Raw genomic sequence first — 19,888 nt, 5'->3', positions numbered from 1 at the left:
CACTCATAACATACAACATTGATTCCCAACCAGGGGTACGCGTACCCCTAGCAAATTGCAGGGGGTAGATGGAAACATTTAATTTTCAAGATGATAAGTAAATATTCTCAGTCATTTCATATTAAGCCAGACAATTAAATGGAATGTGTGCACTACGACTACCGTAGTTTCCCCAGGGAGACAACAACTCTGTTATTGTATTAGTGAGGGGGTACCCATGGTATGACAAAAAGGCTCTGTGATGCTTTTTGCCTTTACTCTGTTTTGATACACTAGTTGTGCACCAGAAAGGCATTCAATAGAATGTAGATTACCATCTTGTCATTTGCATATCAACACAAAGAGTTACTGGCAATGAATGTTTCTTTAATTGTAATTCTTACATGCATACGTTTGTAATCGTTGGGAAAACTGATATGAAGGCACTCTGCCAAGTCTCAAGGGGGGTTATAAAATAAGCAAACACTATTGACAAAAATGTGCTCCACTTGAGTACATATTGGTCCGTACCACATTTCGGGGCAGGGGCCAAACGACTATACAGCCAAAAAACATGTCAGCATTTGAATAATGAATCATTCTTCCTTGCTATTAGGAGCTTCTAAAAGTTACGTGAAGTTGCGGTTATGTGCTCAATATTGTGTGCATCAGACCGTCCCATTTGCATTCTGGTTCAGGGGAGTAGTCGGTTCCTCGAGAGACATTTTTACCCCGAAACTTTAAATGGTTGTTGCTATGCAGATGTTCTATCCATCAACACATTTTCATGGAAATCTTTGATACAGTTTTTGCGTAATTTTGCTAACTCATAAACACACCAGCTAACAGTGGTGAAAACAATACCATACGATGTGCAGCATGTGACGACAAAAGCCAATAAATAGTGAAATTGTGAAAATAATACATGTAATGATGAACTCAAATTTTTTTCACAGTACAGAAGTACATTTAGTAGCTCCTACAGAAGTACAGTACATTCTTGTTGCAATAAACCAAGGTCCAAGAAGCTTTCTCTCCAAATAGAGGCAGTAGAAGACCTGCATTCTGTCTGTAGCAACACTGACAGCACATGCCAAGGCCATTCTTGTCGCTATGGCAACAGTGAATCCTGAGCTCCATCTTTTACACTGTCATGTAGCTGTGAAAACACTGGATTGACACAACCAGTGGAAGGAAGAGAGGGAGGATTTACTATAGTATCTTTAAAAACAGTACATCTTCTATAGCAGCTGTCATTTTTGTAGGGAAAGTGAAGAACACGGATACCATCTCACAGATCTACACCTCCCTGTGGAAGCCCTGGAGCTACCTCACAGGCCCAAGTACTGAGTCCACAGGGACAAATCCAGATCCAGCGAGTACACCGCCAACTATTACTCCCAAAGGTTTTATATACTATGTCTTGTATGATTAATCTATTAATCAAATACAGATGTAATCGATTTATTTTGGAAATCAATGTAGGATCCACAGATGACCACTTAACGTCTAACTGGACTGGATTGGTGGACCTTGAAGAGGAGGATTCCCTTCATGGTGTTAATGCTTGTAAGGAGAAGTTCATGACGTCTTGCTTGCGCTAATGTCCACACCAATAAGATAAATAACTACTATGTTCCCAGCAGCGTCCGACCCCTGGTCCTCAGAGTCATCGGAATCTTACGTGACTCTTCAGGTGATTCCAGGTCAAAGCGTCGACTGGGGGGAACCATTTGAGCCCGACTCGCCTGAGTTTCTCCGACCCCCTGTGGTTCCAACACCTGCTGAGAAGAAGGTTTGGTCATTTAAAAAAAATGGTATTCTTGATAATCGAGGCACCTCAATATATCAGTTATAATGTGTTAAGTTTTAATTCTTGAAAACTAGGCGTATCAAGGCTGTACGCTGAGGCTTTTCACTGGCAGTGCAGGTGATCCTAAATGAACAAATTTAGGAGCACAGAAGAAATTAAGGAACAATGTGAAATTTCTTAAATAACACAATTTTATTATTAAAACTCAAACAACATAACGTAACACACATGCGCACTCACACATGTAAACAAAGTGCCATGTTAAGGCCGACATCTCCCTGGGACTGCGGCCCACAAATATGAATGTATCATACATGACTGACGTCATATCACATGCCATTACATTGCCAATGGCCTCTTATCACATTGCACAAGAAGAACGGCGTTGATATCAACCCACCGACTACAACAATGTCAGGTAATATTCTCAAATAATAAGAATACTTTGCATTTATAAATATAGTGAATTTCTAAACCAAAGCAACCTAATGTCATTCTGGCACGAGTATAAGTAGGCGATGTTCATTTTGATCTTGGGCAGCCTCCTCATCTCCACTTCGGAAATCATCACCTGCCTATCCATGGTAGCGGTCACCGTCGAGGCTGGTTTCTTTTGTCGCGTCATGTAACTAGTTGCATGACAGACAGCTGTCTCTGCAGGTGATGTGCCGCTTGGAGTTTTGCTAGGCTGTGTTCTCAAACTCTAGCCAAGAGAAGAGTTTGATACAATCTGATTTAAACTTTGAAACTTTGGTAGCACTGTCAGTAACACTAGTGCTAACGCTAGCTGTAGCCATCTCCTTTGGCCCGACACTGTCAGTCGTCCCAGATTTCTCTCACCAATTTCCTCTCCCTCCTTGGTTCCTTACGAGTCCATTTTCATTTTTCACCGGACACAAGGTCAGTCATCTTTCCCACAGCGCTCCAGTATCCAACTGATAACAGTTAGCTACATCAGTGAGTGCAGCTCAGGGTTTCCCCTAGGATTTTTTGAAGCTGTGGTGGTGGGCTGGCGGACTGCCGCCGCTGTGTCGTGCCGCTGCTGCGTCTGCAATTTTTTTTAATGACAAAAATCACTTTTTTTATGACTTATTTATTTATTAACATATTTATTAAATTTTATTCAACAACTAGCAGAACATGAACCAAGAACATTGCAAAACTGTTCATTTAATGGCAAAGTTGCTGAAAGCACTGCCAACATTGGAATTGCACTTTATTTACAAAGCATATCTCCACTCAGTGTGCTCATTTGTCATTAAACAGAGGTGTCACGTTTGAATAGAACACTTATAAAAACACGAAGAGGTGAAGCAAATATTCTTTGGTGAACTACTCAACATCAGCTGGTGAGCTACTGCTAGCCTACGAGCTACCTGTTGGAGACCCCTGTGATAGCGTCACTGTCTAAAGCTGTTTCTGTTGAAGAACTTCGTCACACAACCAGTGTTTTGAAGACAAGCCATAAGTATTATAATGATAACAAGAGAGCAAGATTTTTAAGTGACACTTGAAAAAAGTAAGTTGTGATGATGATCGGATTTTCTCGTAAAACCCTCATTTTTAAGGTGTGGCAGCTTTTATTTTGTAGTTGCGCACCGCTACGATCAATTACATGTAACGGAAACCCTGCAACTTGTGCGGCGGAGATGTCATTGCGCGTCAACGCCAGAGTTTTGGTGTTTTGGAGGTTGCCGATGTGAAAATAGATAAAGTTGTAGGACACTTGTGGTTTTATATACAGACGCGCAACATTTTTGAAAATTTTGATTTACGTTTTCTGGACTTATTTCAGGAGCAAAATGTGAATGAAAGGGTTGAAAAACGTACTCGCACGTGGGCTCCCTTTTTATTTTTTCTACTCGCACAATCTATTTCAATCTATTTCTAGGAGCATATGCGAGTGAAATGTTCGCACTGTACAGCCCTTGATATTTATGCAGGTGCATCTTGGAAGTCTGCAAAAATAGTTGCAGTTTCCACTATGGGTGTCTTAGAACAGTCAATTTGACGATTCGATTCGGAAGAATCTGAGTCGACTATCAGTCTTGCTTTCAAAGCATATAAAAAGTCATGATCAAGATTGTACCATTGTGACTACATGGGGGGTGCCCACAGCTGCTGCTGACCATACATTTTTACAAAGAATGCCTTTGTTTTTGTTATGCATCACCTATTTTGGTACAAAATCAGCCTAATTTTTTGTTCATAAAGAATTGAAAATGACATGTGTTTAACAGAAGGCCTCTACTTACAACGCATTTATAAAATCACCTGCTTCAGTGAAACAATTCAAAGGAGCTGATGTGAGCGATAGTTTTGTGTGACCGTCAACATCGACAGACTTATTGGCTCATAATGGCTACTGAAAAAAATCATCCAAAACGTGGAAGTATTTAGAAAATGTCAAAGATTCCTCCAGAAAGTGATGTGCAACTTGTGTCAGCAGTTTTATACACATCAGGCACTTCAACCAACTTCATTTTATACTCCGACAGTGAATTTTAATACAATAAATTAGGCCGCTAACAGAGTTTTGGCAAGTTTTTGTTTTTCAAGCCACGTTGTTCCTATTTTATGTGCGATTTTCTGAAGTGTGCCGACAGCGACAGTGTTTCGGTTTTGTTCATCCTGCTTTCAGTGTCACTGAATTACTGTAGGTACTGTTGTTGCTCACCTACCATCTTATTTATGACTTGAGTGTTTTAGCCTTTTTCTTTGAGGTGGAAAAAGTCGCAAATATGATCTGTTTATTTGTCGGGCTTGTCATTATCTCGGCTCTTAAAAAAAAAGACTGTAAGTTGACGGATGGAATAAAAGTTTTATTTATTTATTTATTTATGCACAATGGTAAAAAAAAAATTACATATAATGATTCAAGGCAAATCATTGTGCAGGAGAGGAAAAGAAGCCTAATTGGCTTGTATGACATCCTCCCCTCCAATACAAAATCACTAGATGGCTCAGGCAATAAAAGAAGAAAAGAAAAGCAAGAAAATAATAAGACAACTGCTAGGACAAAATCAATAAATTAAAAAATAAATTCCAATTATATTATACATGTGTACAGACACTTCACCAAACCAAATCTAAACATTTTATAGGAGGATAAAAGCTTCAGAGACCTGTCTAAAGAGTTCCAAAGTTGGGGACCACGGAATATGATTTCAAAAATTGATGTACGACAAAGAGGTAAATGAAAGTTCTTCTGACCTCAATAAGAGTGAAACCCTGTTAATATGGAGGAGTCACCAGCTCCTCTTTTGGTTGTAGCCAAGTCATGCATTCTATTTTGCCTCCATACTTGTCAAGACACAGTTCATCAATAATTCTTAATCATTCTAGGTGTTCTCAGGGATTGTCAAGTCCTTTTGGAAGCCTTGGAACTACCTGGTAGGAACTGGTGATGGTGAGGAGGCAGGAAGTGTAACCCCAAAATGGCTAGCAAGTGAAGACATGGCAAAAAAGAAGGATGAAGAGAATTTGTCCAGTACGACATCATCGGGTAGGTAGTTTGATGCATTTTTTACTCTTGTGTAACTTTTAATATTCACAGCACATTAACTGGAATGATTATTCGAAATAAAAACATTAAATAATCTAAGCGTGTGTTAATAATTCTGAAAACTGGGGATGTTTTTACAAATTTGCCTTCAATTATGCAAATAACATGCAGGCATAATTGTTCTTATCAATTTGAGGTTTTCTGCTTTAAAGCATCACAATAGCTGCAGGTGTTGCTATATTTTCTAACATTATTAATTTATTTTAAGATTATTTTGCCGTGTAGAAGACCAAAACCCAAACTGCCTTTGATATTTGTTTTTAATTGCTTATATGTACCAGTAAAACCTCAGTACAAAGGTGTCTTTATCCACAGATACTTTGAAATTCCCCTAAAAAAAGATTTTGTCACATTTGTTGTGGTGATTATTCTTAATGCACTCACTAAAGTGGGCAATACTGCATATTTTAGTATCAATCTGATACCAAGAATGAAATATTTATCTAGTTTGACCTTTTGTATTCTTACGTTGCTCCGTGTTACTGGCATTCATAGAAGAATTTTATTGTACAGGGAAAGGCATTTCCTTACAGTATATTATTTAAGAAAATGCAGGGCCAGTATTACTGATACTTTTTACATGAAATTTTCAAGATCATTGAATGATATTGTGATTTTCCCTTTAATTTGTTGATCATACTTATAATCACAGGACAAAGATTTTCGCCAAACAAAAATACGTATTTTTATCAACAAATTTATGAACAATTTAAAGTATACAAATACAGCAATATATGTACAGTATGTGACAATATCAACAAAAAATACAATTATTCCTGTGTTCTTTTTTATTGCATACAAGTGTTTGAGCAAAATAAAGTCAACAGTGCAAAATAACCCAACAAAAGCTGTAAGTATTATTGCAAGTACTATTGGCTCTCATTCAAATCCAACACCTTCCCGTATACATTGACTTATTCCCGGAGTTTGTGAATAAGATATCAATATATAAGTATATCAATATCAACAATGAACAGCAAAGCAAAGCCCAGTGATATTTCTGGAAATAAACTTTGAAGGGAACTAAAATATAGTGATCTTATCATGCGAGTATCGATCTGTTCATTCTTCTCCTGTCATGCAGAGCAATAATGTCTCTCTGGTTCTGGCTATTAGGGATGGCTGGTATTAGCTATCGTCAACATCATGTACTGCACATTGGAGAACATCTCTTATCAACATGAACGCAGTCAAATTATGGAAAAATACTTCTTCTTCTTTGCTGTCACAGCAAGAGTTCTGGAAGTTTTAAACACTTGAGACCTAGTTTGGAGCAGTGTGGTTTTCATCCTGGTTGTGTAACTGTGGACCAACTCTACACTTTCGGCAGGATCCTTGAGGGTGCATGGGAGTTTGTCCAACCAGTCCACATGTGTTTTGTGGATGTGGAGAAGGCATTCAACCGTGTTCCTCGAGGAATCCTGTGGAGCGTACTCCTGTGGGGAATATGACTGATATGATATACTGCTTAGTCTGCATTGCCAGCAATAAGTCAGACTCGTTTCCAGTGAGGGTGCCAGGGCTGCACTTTGTCACCAATTCTGTTCATTATTGTATGGACAGAATTTCTAGGCACAGCCTGATTGTTGTGGGATCCGGTTTGGTGGCTGCAGGACTGGGTCTCAGCTTTTTGCAGATGATGTGGTCCTGCTGGCTTCATCGGGCCGCTATCTGTAACTCTCACTGGATTGGTTTGCAGCCGAGTGCGAAGCGGCTGGGATGAGAATCAGCACCCCCAAGTCTATCCAAGTTACAATCCAGGACGACGTCCTCCTCAAGTGGAGGAGTTAAAGTACCTTGTGGTCTTGTTCAAGAGTGGGGGAAGGATGGTCCACAGGCGGATTGCTGCGGCATCTGCAGTGATGCAGACTCTGCATCGGTCCGTTGTGGTGAAGAGGGAGCCGAGCGGAAGGGCAAAGCTCTCAATTTACCGGTCGATCTACATTCCTACCCTCACCTATGGTCATGAGCTGTGGGTAGAAACCGAAAGGACAAGATTGCGGGTACAAGCGGCCAAAATTAGTTTTGTCTGTATGGTGGCTGGGCTCTCCCTTAGACATAAAGTGGGAAGCACTGTGATCCGGGAGAGCCTCAGAGTAGAACCGCTGCTTCTCCGCCTTGGCTTGGGCATCTGGTCAGGGTGCCCTGAATGCGGTTGTGCCCTGAACACCTCTTAAGGGAGTGTTCAGGGACTGGTAGGAGGCCTTGGGGAAGACCCAGGACAAGTTGGAGAGACTTTGTCTCTCAGCTGGCCTGGGAAATGCCTCGAGATCTGCCAGGAGGAGCTGGACAAAGTAGCCGGGGAGAGGGAAGTCTGGGCTTCCCTGCTTAGGCTGCTACCCGCATGACACAACCTCGGGTAAGCGGAAAAGGATGAATGGATGGATGGATTTTGAATTTTAATTCACAATGTTATGGCAATGTAATTTGATGTGATTTGTCATTTTAATGGTGAACTCCAGGAAGACAAGCAACCACTGGTGCGGATGCTAATGGGGATCCAAATGACCTACAATAATAAACTTCCTTTATGCTCATTTTTCTGTCCTCCACAGGTTTCTTCTCTTGGGGAAGTTCCGCATCCAGTGGTCCCTCAAAGCAGGACACAACCGCACTTAATGAAGAATCAGCAACTGGTCCGGCGTCTTCTTCTCCTGCCTCTAATAATTCCGTGACAACAGGGGGAACCACCAGTGCGGCGACACCAGAGTCACATCTCTCCACCACTTCCAATTCAGCCCTTCAAACAGCATCATCCAGCATGGAAGCCATGTGGGTTCGTGTGGACGTTGAGACCACCACCCAATCCAGTGAGAAGAAGGCCGTCACCGTGAGCTCTCGTTCCACTTCCAGAGGAGGCCGGGGCCGAGGGAAGAAGAACAGAGGGGAGGAGAGAAACAGAGGAGAAGATAAGAGCAGAGGAGATTATGAAGGAAGTGGTGAGATTACTGCTGCAGAGGCCAAGGGGGAGATACAAGTTTCCAGACGGCCAGTTGGAACCAGCAAACCAAGGGAAAGGTCCAGATCTAGAGAAAGGGGTCACAGGAAAGGACAGACCACCACCACAACCAGGAGCACCACCACGATGGCTGTCAGCACATCTGAACCCACAGTGATGTCCACAACTCGGGAGGAGAATGTTGACTCATCAACAAGCACACACTCCACCACCATGCCAACTGATACCCAATCCCTGTCTGACCAACCATACTTGGAGGTCTCATCTTCTTCATCAACCTCACCATCAATCCTTGTCAGATCATCCACATCTCCATCCTCTTCTCCATCTCCATCACCAGCCCAGTCTGAAACATCTCTCTCCCCTTCAGCATCACCCTCTTCCTTACCTCCATCCCCTTCACCAACAACTATATCTGAAGGCACCCCTCCATCTCCTTCCTCCTCGAACAACCACAACAGTTCCCAAACATTGCTGGAATGGGTTTCACTGGAGAGAGTGGTGGTCCTGAATGTCTCTGTGGAAACTCCTCCCGAAGAGGAGGAGCCCGCCTGGTCTCAAACAGTGGGCTCGGGGTCCATTTTACCTGGCAACATGGAGGAGGAGAGCAGCAGGTTGAACGTCAGCAACGTCACTCAGGTTGCAGCTGGTGAGCATTGAAGTTCTGCTCCAATTTAACTGGCTCTGGTGTAATGACCACTTGCTGTCCACAGCTGTCCTGCTTAATATTAAAATCATTTAAACAGGATTAGGGCCAGACTGAAGAAAAAGTAAAAAGTTATTAGAAATAAGTGGTAACATTGTGGGGAAAAGTCGATATCACACTAATACTAGGGAGCGCTAGTGTTTCCCATAGGACTGCAATCTATTTGTGGCGGTGTGCTATGGTGAAATTACATAATTGTCCATGACGCATTTGCACAAAGTGAGTAAAAACATAAAAAGCAAAACAAATATGTTTAGAACTACTAATTGACTTTATTCTGTCATTTCATCTTGTCATTTTTTTATATTTCACAAACAAAACGGAGCCGCCAGTGCTTTTGGATTTGGTGGAGGGCCCACAGCAGCTGTCACTGCTCGTTGAGAAGAGACATGTGCCTTCATGTCAGACTCTTCAAAAGTCTTTTCACTAGATTTGTCGCTAGTTGATTTTTTGAAAAACAATATCAAGAGGGGTCTGATTGCTCGCTAAATATAGCAACAAAGTTGCTAAGATAGCAACTGATCTTGCTCCGTCATATTCTCTGAGAAACTAGGTAGCTTATGTGTTTATGAGCGAGGGCGAACAGGCAACACCAAATCTATTTGTGCCAGTCCAAATTTATTCATGGCAGCCTGCCAGAAATAAATCTGAATTTCAATTGCATGCCAAACATTGCCCTAATGCTAATAACAATATGCTTTTGCTAACATACTAGCCTAAATTTTGTTTTATATGTTTGTGTGTAGTTTTAAAGTATCTGTCATCTGTTATGAGCTGCAAAGGGAGGTCCAACCTTATATTATCATCCATTTACACTTACTGTTGGAGTGATGGCCGAGTGTCCCAATACTTGTGGTTCATATAGTGTAAGCCGCTTTAATACAAAACATGACATCCTCATTAGAATCAAGGGGTTTTGTTCCGATGCTGTGTTCACTGACACTGTTAAGTCTGTCAATAGTCTGACTGGCTGGCAGCTTTTGACGCCGCCTTCGTCTTTGTTTTTACGCCAGTTCATCGTGACGATGTCTGCGTGAAGGCTTCCAGTACTGTACATTTAATGGGTAACAGCAAATAATGTGGCAGCTTGCTTACTTTACTGTTTAATAGTCACATGCAGATCATCAGCACATGAATGTAGTCACAATAGGCCAGTGAGGGAACAATGTATGAATATGATGTACGCTAATCAACCTAAAGCTGCCTAACTAAAAAAAAGACCATAGGTTTATGGATTATGTCGTTCCGTTCCCTCCCATGAACTTATCACTGCCTTATATATTCAGAATGATACATTGTTCACCCCCCTCATGCCCCTGTCAGCGTAGACAGTCTGCTGATTAAGTCTGCAGCACGGTGCATGTCAGTGGAGCTACTGGCTGGCTTTTTTCCTCACTTATTTTTTAGCTTGATAATGAGCATGCTTACAGGAAACATCCACCAGTTGAAAGCCTCGTGGGCATGGCGTTAGCCCACATTTCTGTGGTGATTACTTTGCTCCTCTGCAAAGCTGCAAGTCCCAGCTGCCAACTGGCTCCACGAAGAGAGACCAGCTGTAAATTGTATTGACGAGCGAGCCGGTGGGGGGGTTGCCTCTGTTCGGTATGAAGGTTGATTGATTGAGCGCGAGTCCTCGGAGGCATGCAGGAGGAGGGCTATAAACACACAAACGCTGATTTCTTAACCACATAAATACAAGACATGGATGGATGGGCTTGCTCGGGGCTGAAGTAATGGCTGATGTGTGTTTTGTGGTGCAGGTAAAGTGTTTACGGCTCATCACTGTATCAGTCAGTTGATGATGAGGGAAGCTTGCATATTTACAGACAAATGCTATTGTTTGATGCATCACACTAATTGTCTTCATGGCTTACACACCTTCACTATATCCACATGCAAATCACATTTGCTAGATTTTGTTCGTGTCAGTGTCCGTGTCTGCACACAGACTAGAGGGCAGTTTACTCTGTCAGCTCCTTCCATACACACTATTGATTTTTCTGCACCACTCACTTTAATGAACAGCCAATCGCGCAAGGTTTATCTTTCCAACTCGCAGGCTCATAGCTCAGCTTGCCATATCGCTTGATATTTGTCAAGGCATGCCTTGACCTTGACTGATGCACCGGCCCGGATTGCTGTGCTTGAAATGGTTAGGTTTTTGCGTCACAAATCTGTAGAAGTCACCTTGTGGTAGACGCTTTTGGCCTTTTTATGTTCTTTAGTAGGGATGTAGAAGTACGCCATAATTGCAGTTTGGTACGTACCTCAGTTTTCCTGCCTGAAAATGCAAAACATAAAACTGCTGAGCTTTTGTGTTAACAGTTGAATGATTTTTAAGTGAAACGTAAAAAATGTCCAACTGGGGGCAGGTAATTCACCAATAAATACAATTCAAGTACAACGGTAATAGTTGGAACAGTCTGAATTATTGTACAATTATTGATTATTATACAGTGGTACCCTTTTCATTATTAATTTGTTTCTAAAGGGTCCAGCAAAATCCGAAACATACAAAAACTAAAGTAATTTTTCCCATAGGAAAATAATGTAAATTCAATGAATCTGTTCCAGACACCCAAAAATATTTACAAAAAAATGTATACAGAATAATTATGGTTTTGCATGAAGAAAATAATGCAAAATAATTCTAAATGACGAATGAAACTGACAAATGAACATTTAACACAATGTTTACTTTTATTGAAAACTCAAAGACGGACAGATGAGATGCCATCTTCATACTTAGCGATGGGTTCTTTCTTGAATTCAATAAGATTTCTCGTTCAAAAAAGATGTGTCATGGGCACAAGGCCTCGGACAATAATGACTTAATTAATTAGTCACATAATAAATGAAAATGAAGTCAATAATTATTCCACCCTCAAAATATTGCCATGAGCATGTGTGTCTGTTTTCCTGGTATTTCACCTCCAAACAGGCAGGAAAAGAGTTCATTCTGTGCATGGCGTTTAGCACCTCGCTGCATTTGTTCCATGGAACAAGAGCATGAACAGAGTGAGTCCGTTTGTCAGTCATACAGTCTCTTTGTCTCGGTGGGTGGAGGCAGGGCCGTTAGCATACACACAGAGTACAGAAGAGTGTAACGTAGTAGAAATTAAATTAGCAGATTGGAATATATTGTCATGTATTTTTATATTTTGTCATTGTACTTTTTTTAAAAGTAAAGTTAAAAGCTTGTCTTGTCTCGCAGACCCAATCTATCGTACTGTGTCGTCTTTTGAAGTGAGTGTCTCATGGCACCCCTATCATCAACGCATGGGATGCTTTGTGTGGCCACTGGATTCTGCTGAATAGTACTGTGCAGGGTTGCAGAGCAAACAGGGCAAAACTAGTTTGTTACACGCAATATTGTATGATAACCAAGACAGTACAAAAACTGGGACGTAATTTTGGCGAAGATTTTTGCCAAAAAACGAAACATAGGGAATAGAGTAGACACGTGACAATGGACAGTTATATTGTACTTCCTGTCCCTCACTTAGTGAATGTTCTGTACCAGAAAAATCAGATTACGAATACATGTATGGTTACACCCTTATTCATTAAGGATACAAGCGTCTGGTGAGTTACAGGTACAGGATAAGCCTTAGGAAAAATCATAGCTCTGGATATTGATTTTCACTCATTTCACTGTGAAAACGACACACAAACGTCTGCATGCACTACACACACATGCTGTCAGAGAGGGCAGAACAAAGACTCCCACAGCCGGGCTTGGTGACCAGAAAGGAACGGGTGGTGCTTGCTTTTCAAAGAACCTTAAGTCGCTATAATGAGCGGTTGAGGGGAGAAACACGTGGTGGTGCCCCAATTGATATGGAAATGTCTAATTGTGGAAACAGACCACACACACACACACACATTTAGAGGGTGAATAGTCAGACCGAGGGACTCAGCGGGGGGTCTGCTCATTTCTGCTGAGGATGCCTATTGTCTGAAGTTCTCACGCTGCCCACTACACTTGGCGGAGCGAGTCGGAGCTTGCTTTCCATATGGTAACCATGGCAACCGCAACTGTGACTGGATGGCGAGGTCGAGGCTCTGTGGCTTGTGATCCCTGTGAAAAGAGGTGTAGTGTGAAATGGATATGTGTGTGTACGTGTGTGCGCGTGCGTGTGCGTGTGTTGGAACCACTGGTTTTGACTGAGCTGCAATGATGATAATTAGCATGGTGTGATTTTGGACAGATTTATTTAAAAATTTTGCATTTGGGTGTTCTAACAGTCAATTACATAACATTGATCTCAGTGAAAAACTACAGTACATCTTATATATAGGCAGTGACAAGAAATGCATACGGATGTAAGTGATTAAATGAAAATAATGCGCAATAAAATAAAATAAACAGGAAGTATTCCTTTTATGTAATATTGTATCATATTATATATAATATGTAATTACTCATTATTTAATATTACATATTTTTATTACGTTTAATTATTAATTTATTTGTTATGTTTTTTATTTCAATAAAAAGACATGTACATGTCGAGGCTTGCCCTGGAAACATTATTTTATTATATTATCATCATTATTATTAGGAATATTAGTATAAATATGTGTGAGGTGAATTATTTACCAAACCTATTGAAGTAGCAACCTTTATTCTAATTCCTAACCCAGGCGTAGGGAACCTATGGCTTGGGCGCCAGATGTGGCTCTTCTGATGACTGCATCAGGCTCTTAGGCATTTCTTAACACAATAAAATGTATTTTTTTTCACTGACATTTTAAAGTAAAACATTAGAGAAATCACAGTGTTAAAAATAACGTCCAAAACCTAAAACTTTTTTATGCATTTTAATCCATCCATCCATTTTATACCACAATGCAAGGGGCTCAGAGCCAATGCCTGCTGCCCTTGTCAGTCACCAAAACTCAATTATTACTGAATAATGCGGTAGCCTACCCGAGTCATTGAGGGGTCAAGAAATAAACGTCCCTCCTTTAAACCAATAGCTCGGTAATTCTGCAGAGCAAACACTGTGGACGAAGAAGATGGAAAAAAGAAAGAAAGATGAGTATGGTGCAAAACCATGCAGCACCAGAAGTTGCATTCATGGTAAAAAGTATTTTATTAGTGTATATTGTTAGTGTATTGGTTAGCTTCAATATAACAATGTTATTAAAAGAATGAATTCCTGACCGCTGCCCTAACCTATCGGGAATTGTCTCCTCCAGTGGAACCCTGCGTGACAAACCCGTGTCTGCATGGAGGAAAGTGCCTTCCTCAGGGAACAGGCTACAGCTGCTACTGCCCACAAGGCTACGCGGGGGAGAACTGTGAGATTGGTGAGTGATGCAGCCACACACATACACACACACACGCCCTCACACGCTGGCGTAATAAAGTTTACACTGCGTCAGGATGTATACTGTACACTGCCAGAAGGTGCTTTCACCTTCGCTTTGACGGCAAGTTAAAGACTGAGCTGTCAATCTCAGTGATAGAAGGGGTGGTGGGGGCAAAGGTTAGGCTGATAGACTGACAAACAAGGATGATGGTATTGATCGCTCAAGGTCAGATCTCACTGACAAGGATTCGTATCAACAAACAACCATTGGAACGAGACGAGCGTCTTGTGGATCATCTACATCACTGCAAACAACCTGAATGATGAACAGGGAGCATTACTGTCTTTGTGAAGGTACAATGTTGTATACAGCTCTTGCTTTGAACCTATAAAGATGGAGGGATGTTTGTGAGCCGTGTTAAAGTCCCATATAGGCACTTGCATGGACCGTGACACGAGGGTTTAAATTTGCCTTGTGTGCCTTTACGGAACAAATGAGTGTTTAATTTTGTCCTTTAAAGGCACACTTGAACTGATAAAGCAGCCAGTCCTCAACGAAGTGAACACTTTGACAACACAAATGAACCATATGCCATAGACATGATAGGCTTTTCATGTGAAATCCTAATAAGACTTATCTCTTCTTCTTTCCAGATGTTGACGACTGCCAGTCAGAACCATGTGAAAATGGAGGCACTTGCATCGACAAGATTGATTCTTTCCTCTGTCTTTGCCTGCCCAGCTATGGAGGAGACACATGCGAGAAAGGTTAGAGGCTCACAATACCGAATGGAGCAGGGAAGTCGTTTTTTTATTTTTGTTCTTATAGACGCAGTCTGTGATTAAAAGCAAAGACCGTGTAAGTGTGTGTTAATCTTGTAATGAGGATGAACGAATATCTAACCTTCGCGGTCATCAGTGGCTCCTCTGTCTTTTATGTGGTACCTCAAATTGCTCTTTCAATTACAACACAAGCATAGCTTTACTAACTCCCCGTCGTCTTGATATCTTTGCAGACATAGAGGGCTGCGATCATGGCTGGAGGAAATTCCATGGCCATTGCTACAGGCAAGAAGCTGTTTTTTCTGATATACAGTGTAATACCTTCAATTACACTTTTCACTTGTTTTCACGCACAATGGAAGATATTTTGGAGCCCTTTTTTTTTCCACACACAAAATGGCATTTGTGACGCCCCCCACGGGTGGTGGTCAAAATGCTTTTGAAGACATGCTAGACATGCTATAACTGAAATTGTAACTCTAAGTGTAACTGCAAGTTTTGTCATCATTAGACAAATGATGAATGATTTATGGACAATTAATTGCTAAGCCCCACCCATGCCCTTGCAAAGATGCTTTGCTTGATGGCGGCCATGTTTTTCAACCGATCTTGCTCAAATGTCACAGATATGTGCTTGCCAGTCCCCTAAAGATGTGTACCACATTTTGGGATGATTTGGCTAATCACCCTAAAGTTTTGGGGGGTTGTTTAATTGAGCTGTGTGAGAAATTTCAATGGTAATCCAATTTATAGGGTCAGCCTTCAGAGTTTAATAACTGCTCCACCATGTATGTACTTTATGTACTTTATTTATCCCACAGCGGGGAAATTAACTTGTTACAGCAGCAAGCAAGCAAGATACGCAAGTAAAGAGTACAGTGTAAAGAATGCATAGTGACTACAACATGGTTCAGGTGGTGCAGGTGTTGTAGAGCCTGACAGCGGTCGGTATGAAGGACCTGCGGAACCTCTCCTTCTTACACCGTGGGTGTAACACATCTGCTGCTGAAGGAGCTGGAGCTGCCCAGGGAAACAACAGTGTCATGTAGCGGGTGAGAGGTGTTGTTCATGAAGGATGTCAACTTAGCCAACATCCTTCTCTCCCCCACTTCCTCCACGGAGTCCAGAGGACCGTCCAGGACAGAGCTCGCCATGTGGTGTATTTGTCAGAAAAAGGGGTGTGTATTTTGATGAATGTTCACCCTTTGTGTGCAAAGGTTCAGGAGTAGAAGAGTTTTCTTACACAAAAAAATACAAATACATTTGAAATATTCAGTTTATTTAATGTTGAGATTTGAATTGTTACCTACGCTATGTATTCTATAACTACTTACCGGTATATATATATATATATATATATATATATATATATATATATATATATATATATATATATCCTGCAGGTACTTCACCCACAGACACACGTGGGAGGATGCAGAGAAAGACTGCAGAGAACATAGCGCCCATCTGAGCAGCGTCACCACCGCCAATGAACAGGAGTTTATCAATGGTACGAGTGCACTAAATAAAGGGCTCGAACTGGGGAGAATTTGGGTTTGATTGTGGTGGACCGTGGAACCTCGGTTTTCGTCTGGTTTTTGTATGATTCGGTTTTCTACAAAAATTATATATGTCTCGGTTTTTGTGCACTGTCTTGGTTATCATACAGCCAAATAAACTAGCCCGTGGAATCGAGTGCCCAAACAAAGCATCCACATGTTGGTGACTCAGTATCTGTGAAGAATGGAGAGTGGTGCTTTTAGAGTCGGAGCAACATCGACACATTCCAGCCAGCCACATTATGTGTGTGTGGGTGATTTATTTGAGAATGCGCACATCGCGCACAAAACGGTTAACAAATCTGTATCATGCTGTCTTCCTCCTAATGAGCGTGGTGCGTCGCCTCTCGCCAGGCGTCACTGCATATTTCTGAGTGCTAGAGGAATGCTTTTTTTTTTAATTAAATACAGCTGCAAAAAAGTTGCAAGTGCCAGAATTTTAAAAAATAACTAAATTTAATTCAATAAAGAATTCACAGCAAAGTACAATCTTTTCCAATAGGATGGTAATGTAAAGGTTCCTTATCTAACACAGTTTGCAGGGGGAATGCTTCAGGGAGACACATAACAGATAGTGAACCGGGCCAGCGTGCGTAATGATGATTGTGCCCTGCTGTTGAAGTTTACAAGAAAGTTCCAGTATATACAGCTCTAACCGTCCCCTCTTTAAAGTTAAGTTTGTAAAGGACTAGAGTGAAACAGAATCCATGTGGCTCTTCCATCCCCTCCCCTCATCACTATGTTCACCAACAAATCTTCAATAAAGGTAAAAGTGATGTTAAATGTTCATTTATTATTTATTGTCATTTATGTGTTTCACTTAGTTTTCTGCATGTAAACATCCTTCCATCCAACCATCATTTTTCTATGCCGCTTATCCTCATTAGGCTCACGGGGGTATGCTGGAACCTATCCCAGCTGACTTCGGGCGAGAGGCGGGGTACACCCTGGACTGGTCGCCAGCCAATGGCAGGGCACAGCATGTAAACCTGTAATTACTTTATGTAAAGTGTGTTTTTTGTCAATAGCTTTTGGGTGTCTGGAACGGATTAACTGGATTTAAATGATTTCTTATGGAAAAAAAGTATTTGGTTTTCATACGTATCGGTTTTCGTCAGTCCTTTTGGAACGAATTAATGACAAAACCGAGGTTCCACTGCAACGAAACAGGAAGAAGTCAGTGTGCAAAGAGCTTAAATAAAGTACGTGTACTGTATACCATTAGCGTACCCACATGTTTGACATTTAATAACAATATGTTTTGGGTGATTCTCTGAAGGTCTGGGTCATGACAACGCCTGGGTGGGTCTGAATGATCGCACTGTCGAAGATGATTTTCAGTGGACTGACGGCAGTGAACTGGTTAGTCACTCTACGTCAAAGTCAAGTAGTTCCTGCATGTTTGTGCAAAATATGTCAAAACACAAACACAAGCCCTCACATAAAATGCATTCCAGATTCCAGGCTTGCTACCCACTGATAAATAAAATTGCAATCATTTCTTCTTTTGCAGGTATACGAAAACTGGCGGGAGAGCCAGCCAGATAACTTCTTTGCGGGAGGTGAGGACTGCGTGGTGACCATTGCTCATGAGGATGGCAAATGGAACGACGTGCCCTGCAACTACAATCTGCCCTACATCTGCAAGAAGGGAACAGGTACTGTTTACTAGCGCAGTGAATGAATACACACAAGTATAATGTTACAGTAATCCCTCTCAACATGGCGGCTCAAATATCGTGACTTTTCAAATAATATGGCGAAATTCATTTAACGCGGTCTGGAACCAATTAACCGAGGGATTAAGTAAATGAGGGATTAGTGTAATATGCAAAATGTACTTTTTAATGATCTTCGAACCGTACCATGTGTTCCAAGAGCCTGTTCATCAGCAAGCAAAAAGAAACAAAGAAAAGTCTATCATCGCCCTCACTTGTTTGCTCCACTTTCAAGAGAAGAGGCGCTGAAACGGTCGAGTTTTCTTTGGGTTTTCATCACCTGCCCCTCGCTTGATGAGCCTGACCCTTATATCTGTTATTTCAGGGAGGACAGCTTTGGTAAAATACAAAAAGGCTTCGCCGCACGTCTTAAAATATAACCTGGCTATTATCCATCAGTCAGCTAGAGACGTGGGAGGTTTTATCAGACTTTCTTCAGCGAATAGGCTAACCTAACATGATGTTGCTGTGAAAATGTGACTGTAATGTTAGCACTGTAGCTCACATAGCTATGCTAATGTTGCTAAAGCTTGTGTCTTCCCATCCCACTTCTTCATGTCACGTTGTTGTATGTGTGTTAAACACATTAAATCAATAACAAGAACTAAATTGCTTGTTTGGCGTTATCTCCCAGGAGCGGTGGATAATAAAGATAATGTAACATAAATGAATATATAGAAATCAAACAAATTTGGCCCATTGATACTGCAATATATTGAAGGCAGCATGCTAACCTGCTGGTATGCTCATTACAATGTTAATCAGTGAAGCATCCAAGTTAGCTTGATGCGTTACACCGATCATGTTTGGACAAATCAAAGTATTGTGGTGGTGACATAAGTCGCACAAAAACATTATATTTGACACACATGTAGTTTACATCTTTTCTTAATAAGCTTTTGATGGATAAAACACAAAAAAAATGTATATTTTCATCAAAAAGCTTCAAAGGGCATATGCTGGCCCCTAGCGGTTTGGTGTGTGAATGACATCTTAGACAGAAATGATTGAGGGCTATGTGGTTCTACTGTATATTATTATGCTTCCAGTGCTGTGTGGGACGCCACCTGCTGTGGAAAACGCCCACTTGGTAGGTCGGCGGAGGTCACACTATGACATCCATGCAGTGGTCCGCTACCAGTGCTCGGAGGGCTTCTACCAACGCCACATTCCCACCGCACGCTGCAAGGCTGATGGAAGCTGGGAGCGACCCAGGATAATCTGCACGAAATGTACGTTGAATTTGTATTTATTTCAGTTTTTGGTTTGTGTTGTTCGTTTTCTTGTTTAATTGTAGCTTTACAATGTGCTCCAGCCAATCAAAAATATGTAATAAAATACGAAGGGCTTACTGAATATTGGGTTAGTTAGTTAGTTAGTTAGTTATTATATCAGGGCTACTCAACTAGTGGTCTGTGGGCCAAATCATTATTATTTTTTTGTTGTTTTATTTTGAAAAGTGGCCGGATTCTCTTGTTACATCCGTTT

General features: G+C 41.2%; 1 protein-coding gene across 4 annotated transcripts in view; it reads left to right on the top strand.

Moving 5' to 3' along the window:
* The window catches only part of LOC129177017 (neurocan core protein-like), a 47,167-nt gene that overhangs the window by 25,216 nt on the left and 2,063 nt on the right, over positions 1–19,888 (top strand). For 3 of the 4 annotated variants that reach the window (XM_054767693.1, XM_054767696.1, XM_054767695.1), the window contains exons 8-19: positions 1,245–1,385; positions 1,465–1,548; positions 1,623–1,774; positions 5,138–5,297; positions 7,913–8,965; positions 14,228–14,338; positions 14,995–15,108; positions 15,357–15,408; positions 16,527–16,633; positions 17,962–18,044; positions 18,196–18,340; positions 19,450–19,632. In XM_054767693.1, the coding sequence (XP_054623668.1) occupies positions 1,245–1,385; positions 1,465–1,548; positions 1,623–1,774; positions 5,138–5,297; positions 7,913–8,965; positions 14,228–14,338; positions 14,995–15,108; positions 15,357–15,408; positions 16,527–16,633; positions 17,962–18,044; positions 18,196–18,340; positions 19,450–19,632 (2,385 nt within the window). The remainder of the gene's footprint in view (positions 1–1,244; positions 1,386–1,464; positions 1,549–1,622; positions 1,775–5,137; positions 5,298–7,912; positions 8,966–14,227; positions 14,339–14,994; positions 15,109–15,356; positions 15,409–16,526; positions 16,634–17,961; positions 18,045–18,195; positions 18,341–19,449; positions 19,633–19,888) is intronic. The other variant, XM_054767694.1, reaches the window with a different exon arrangement.

Source organism: Dunckerocampus dactyliophorus, chromosome 2 (genome assembly GCF_027744805.1).
Source record: "Dunckerocampus dactyliophorus isolate RoL2022-P2 chromosome 2, RoL_Ddac_1.1, whole genome shotgun sequence".
Lineage (NCBI taxonomy): Eukaryota > Metazoa > Chordata > Actinopteri > Syngnathiformes > Syngnathidae > Dunckerocampus > Dunckerocampus dactyliophorus.
The sequence above is the reverse complement of the archived record's forward strand: the minus strand, read 5'-3'. Positions and strand labels throughout refer to the sequence as shown.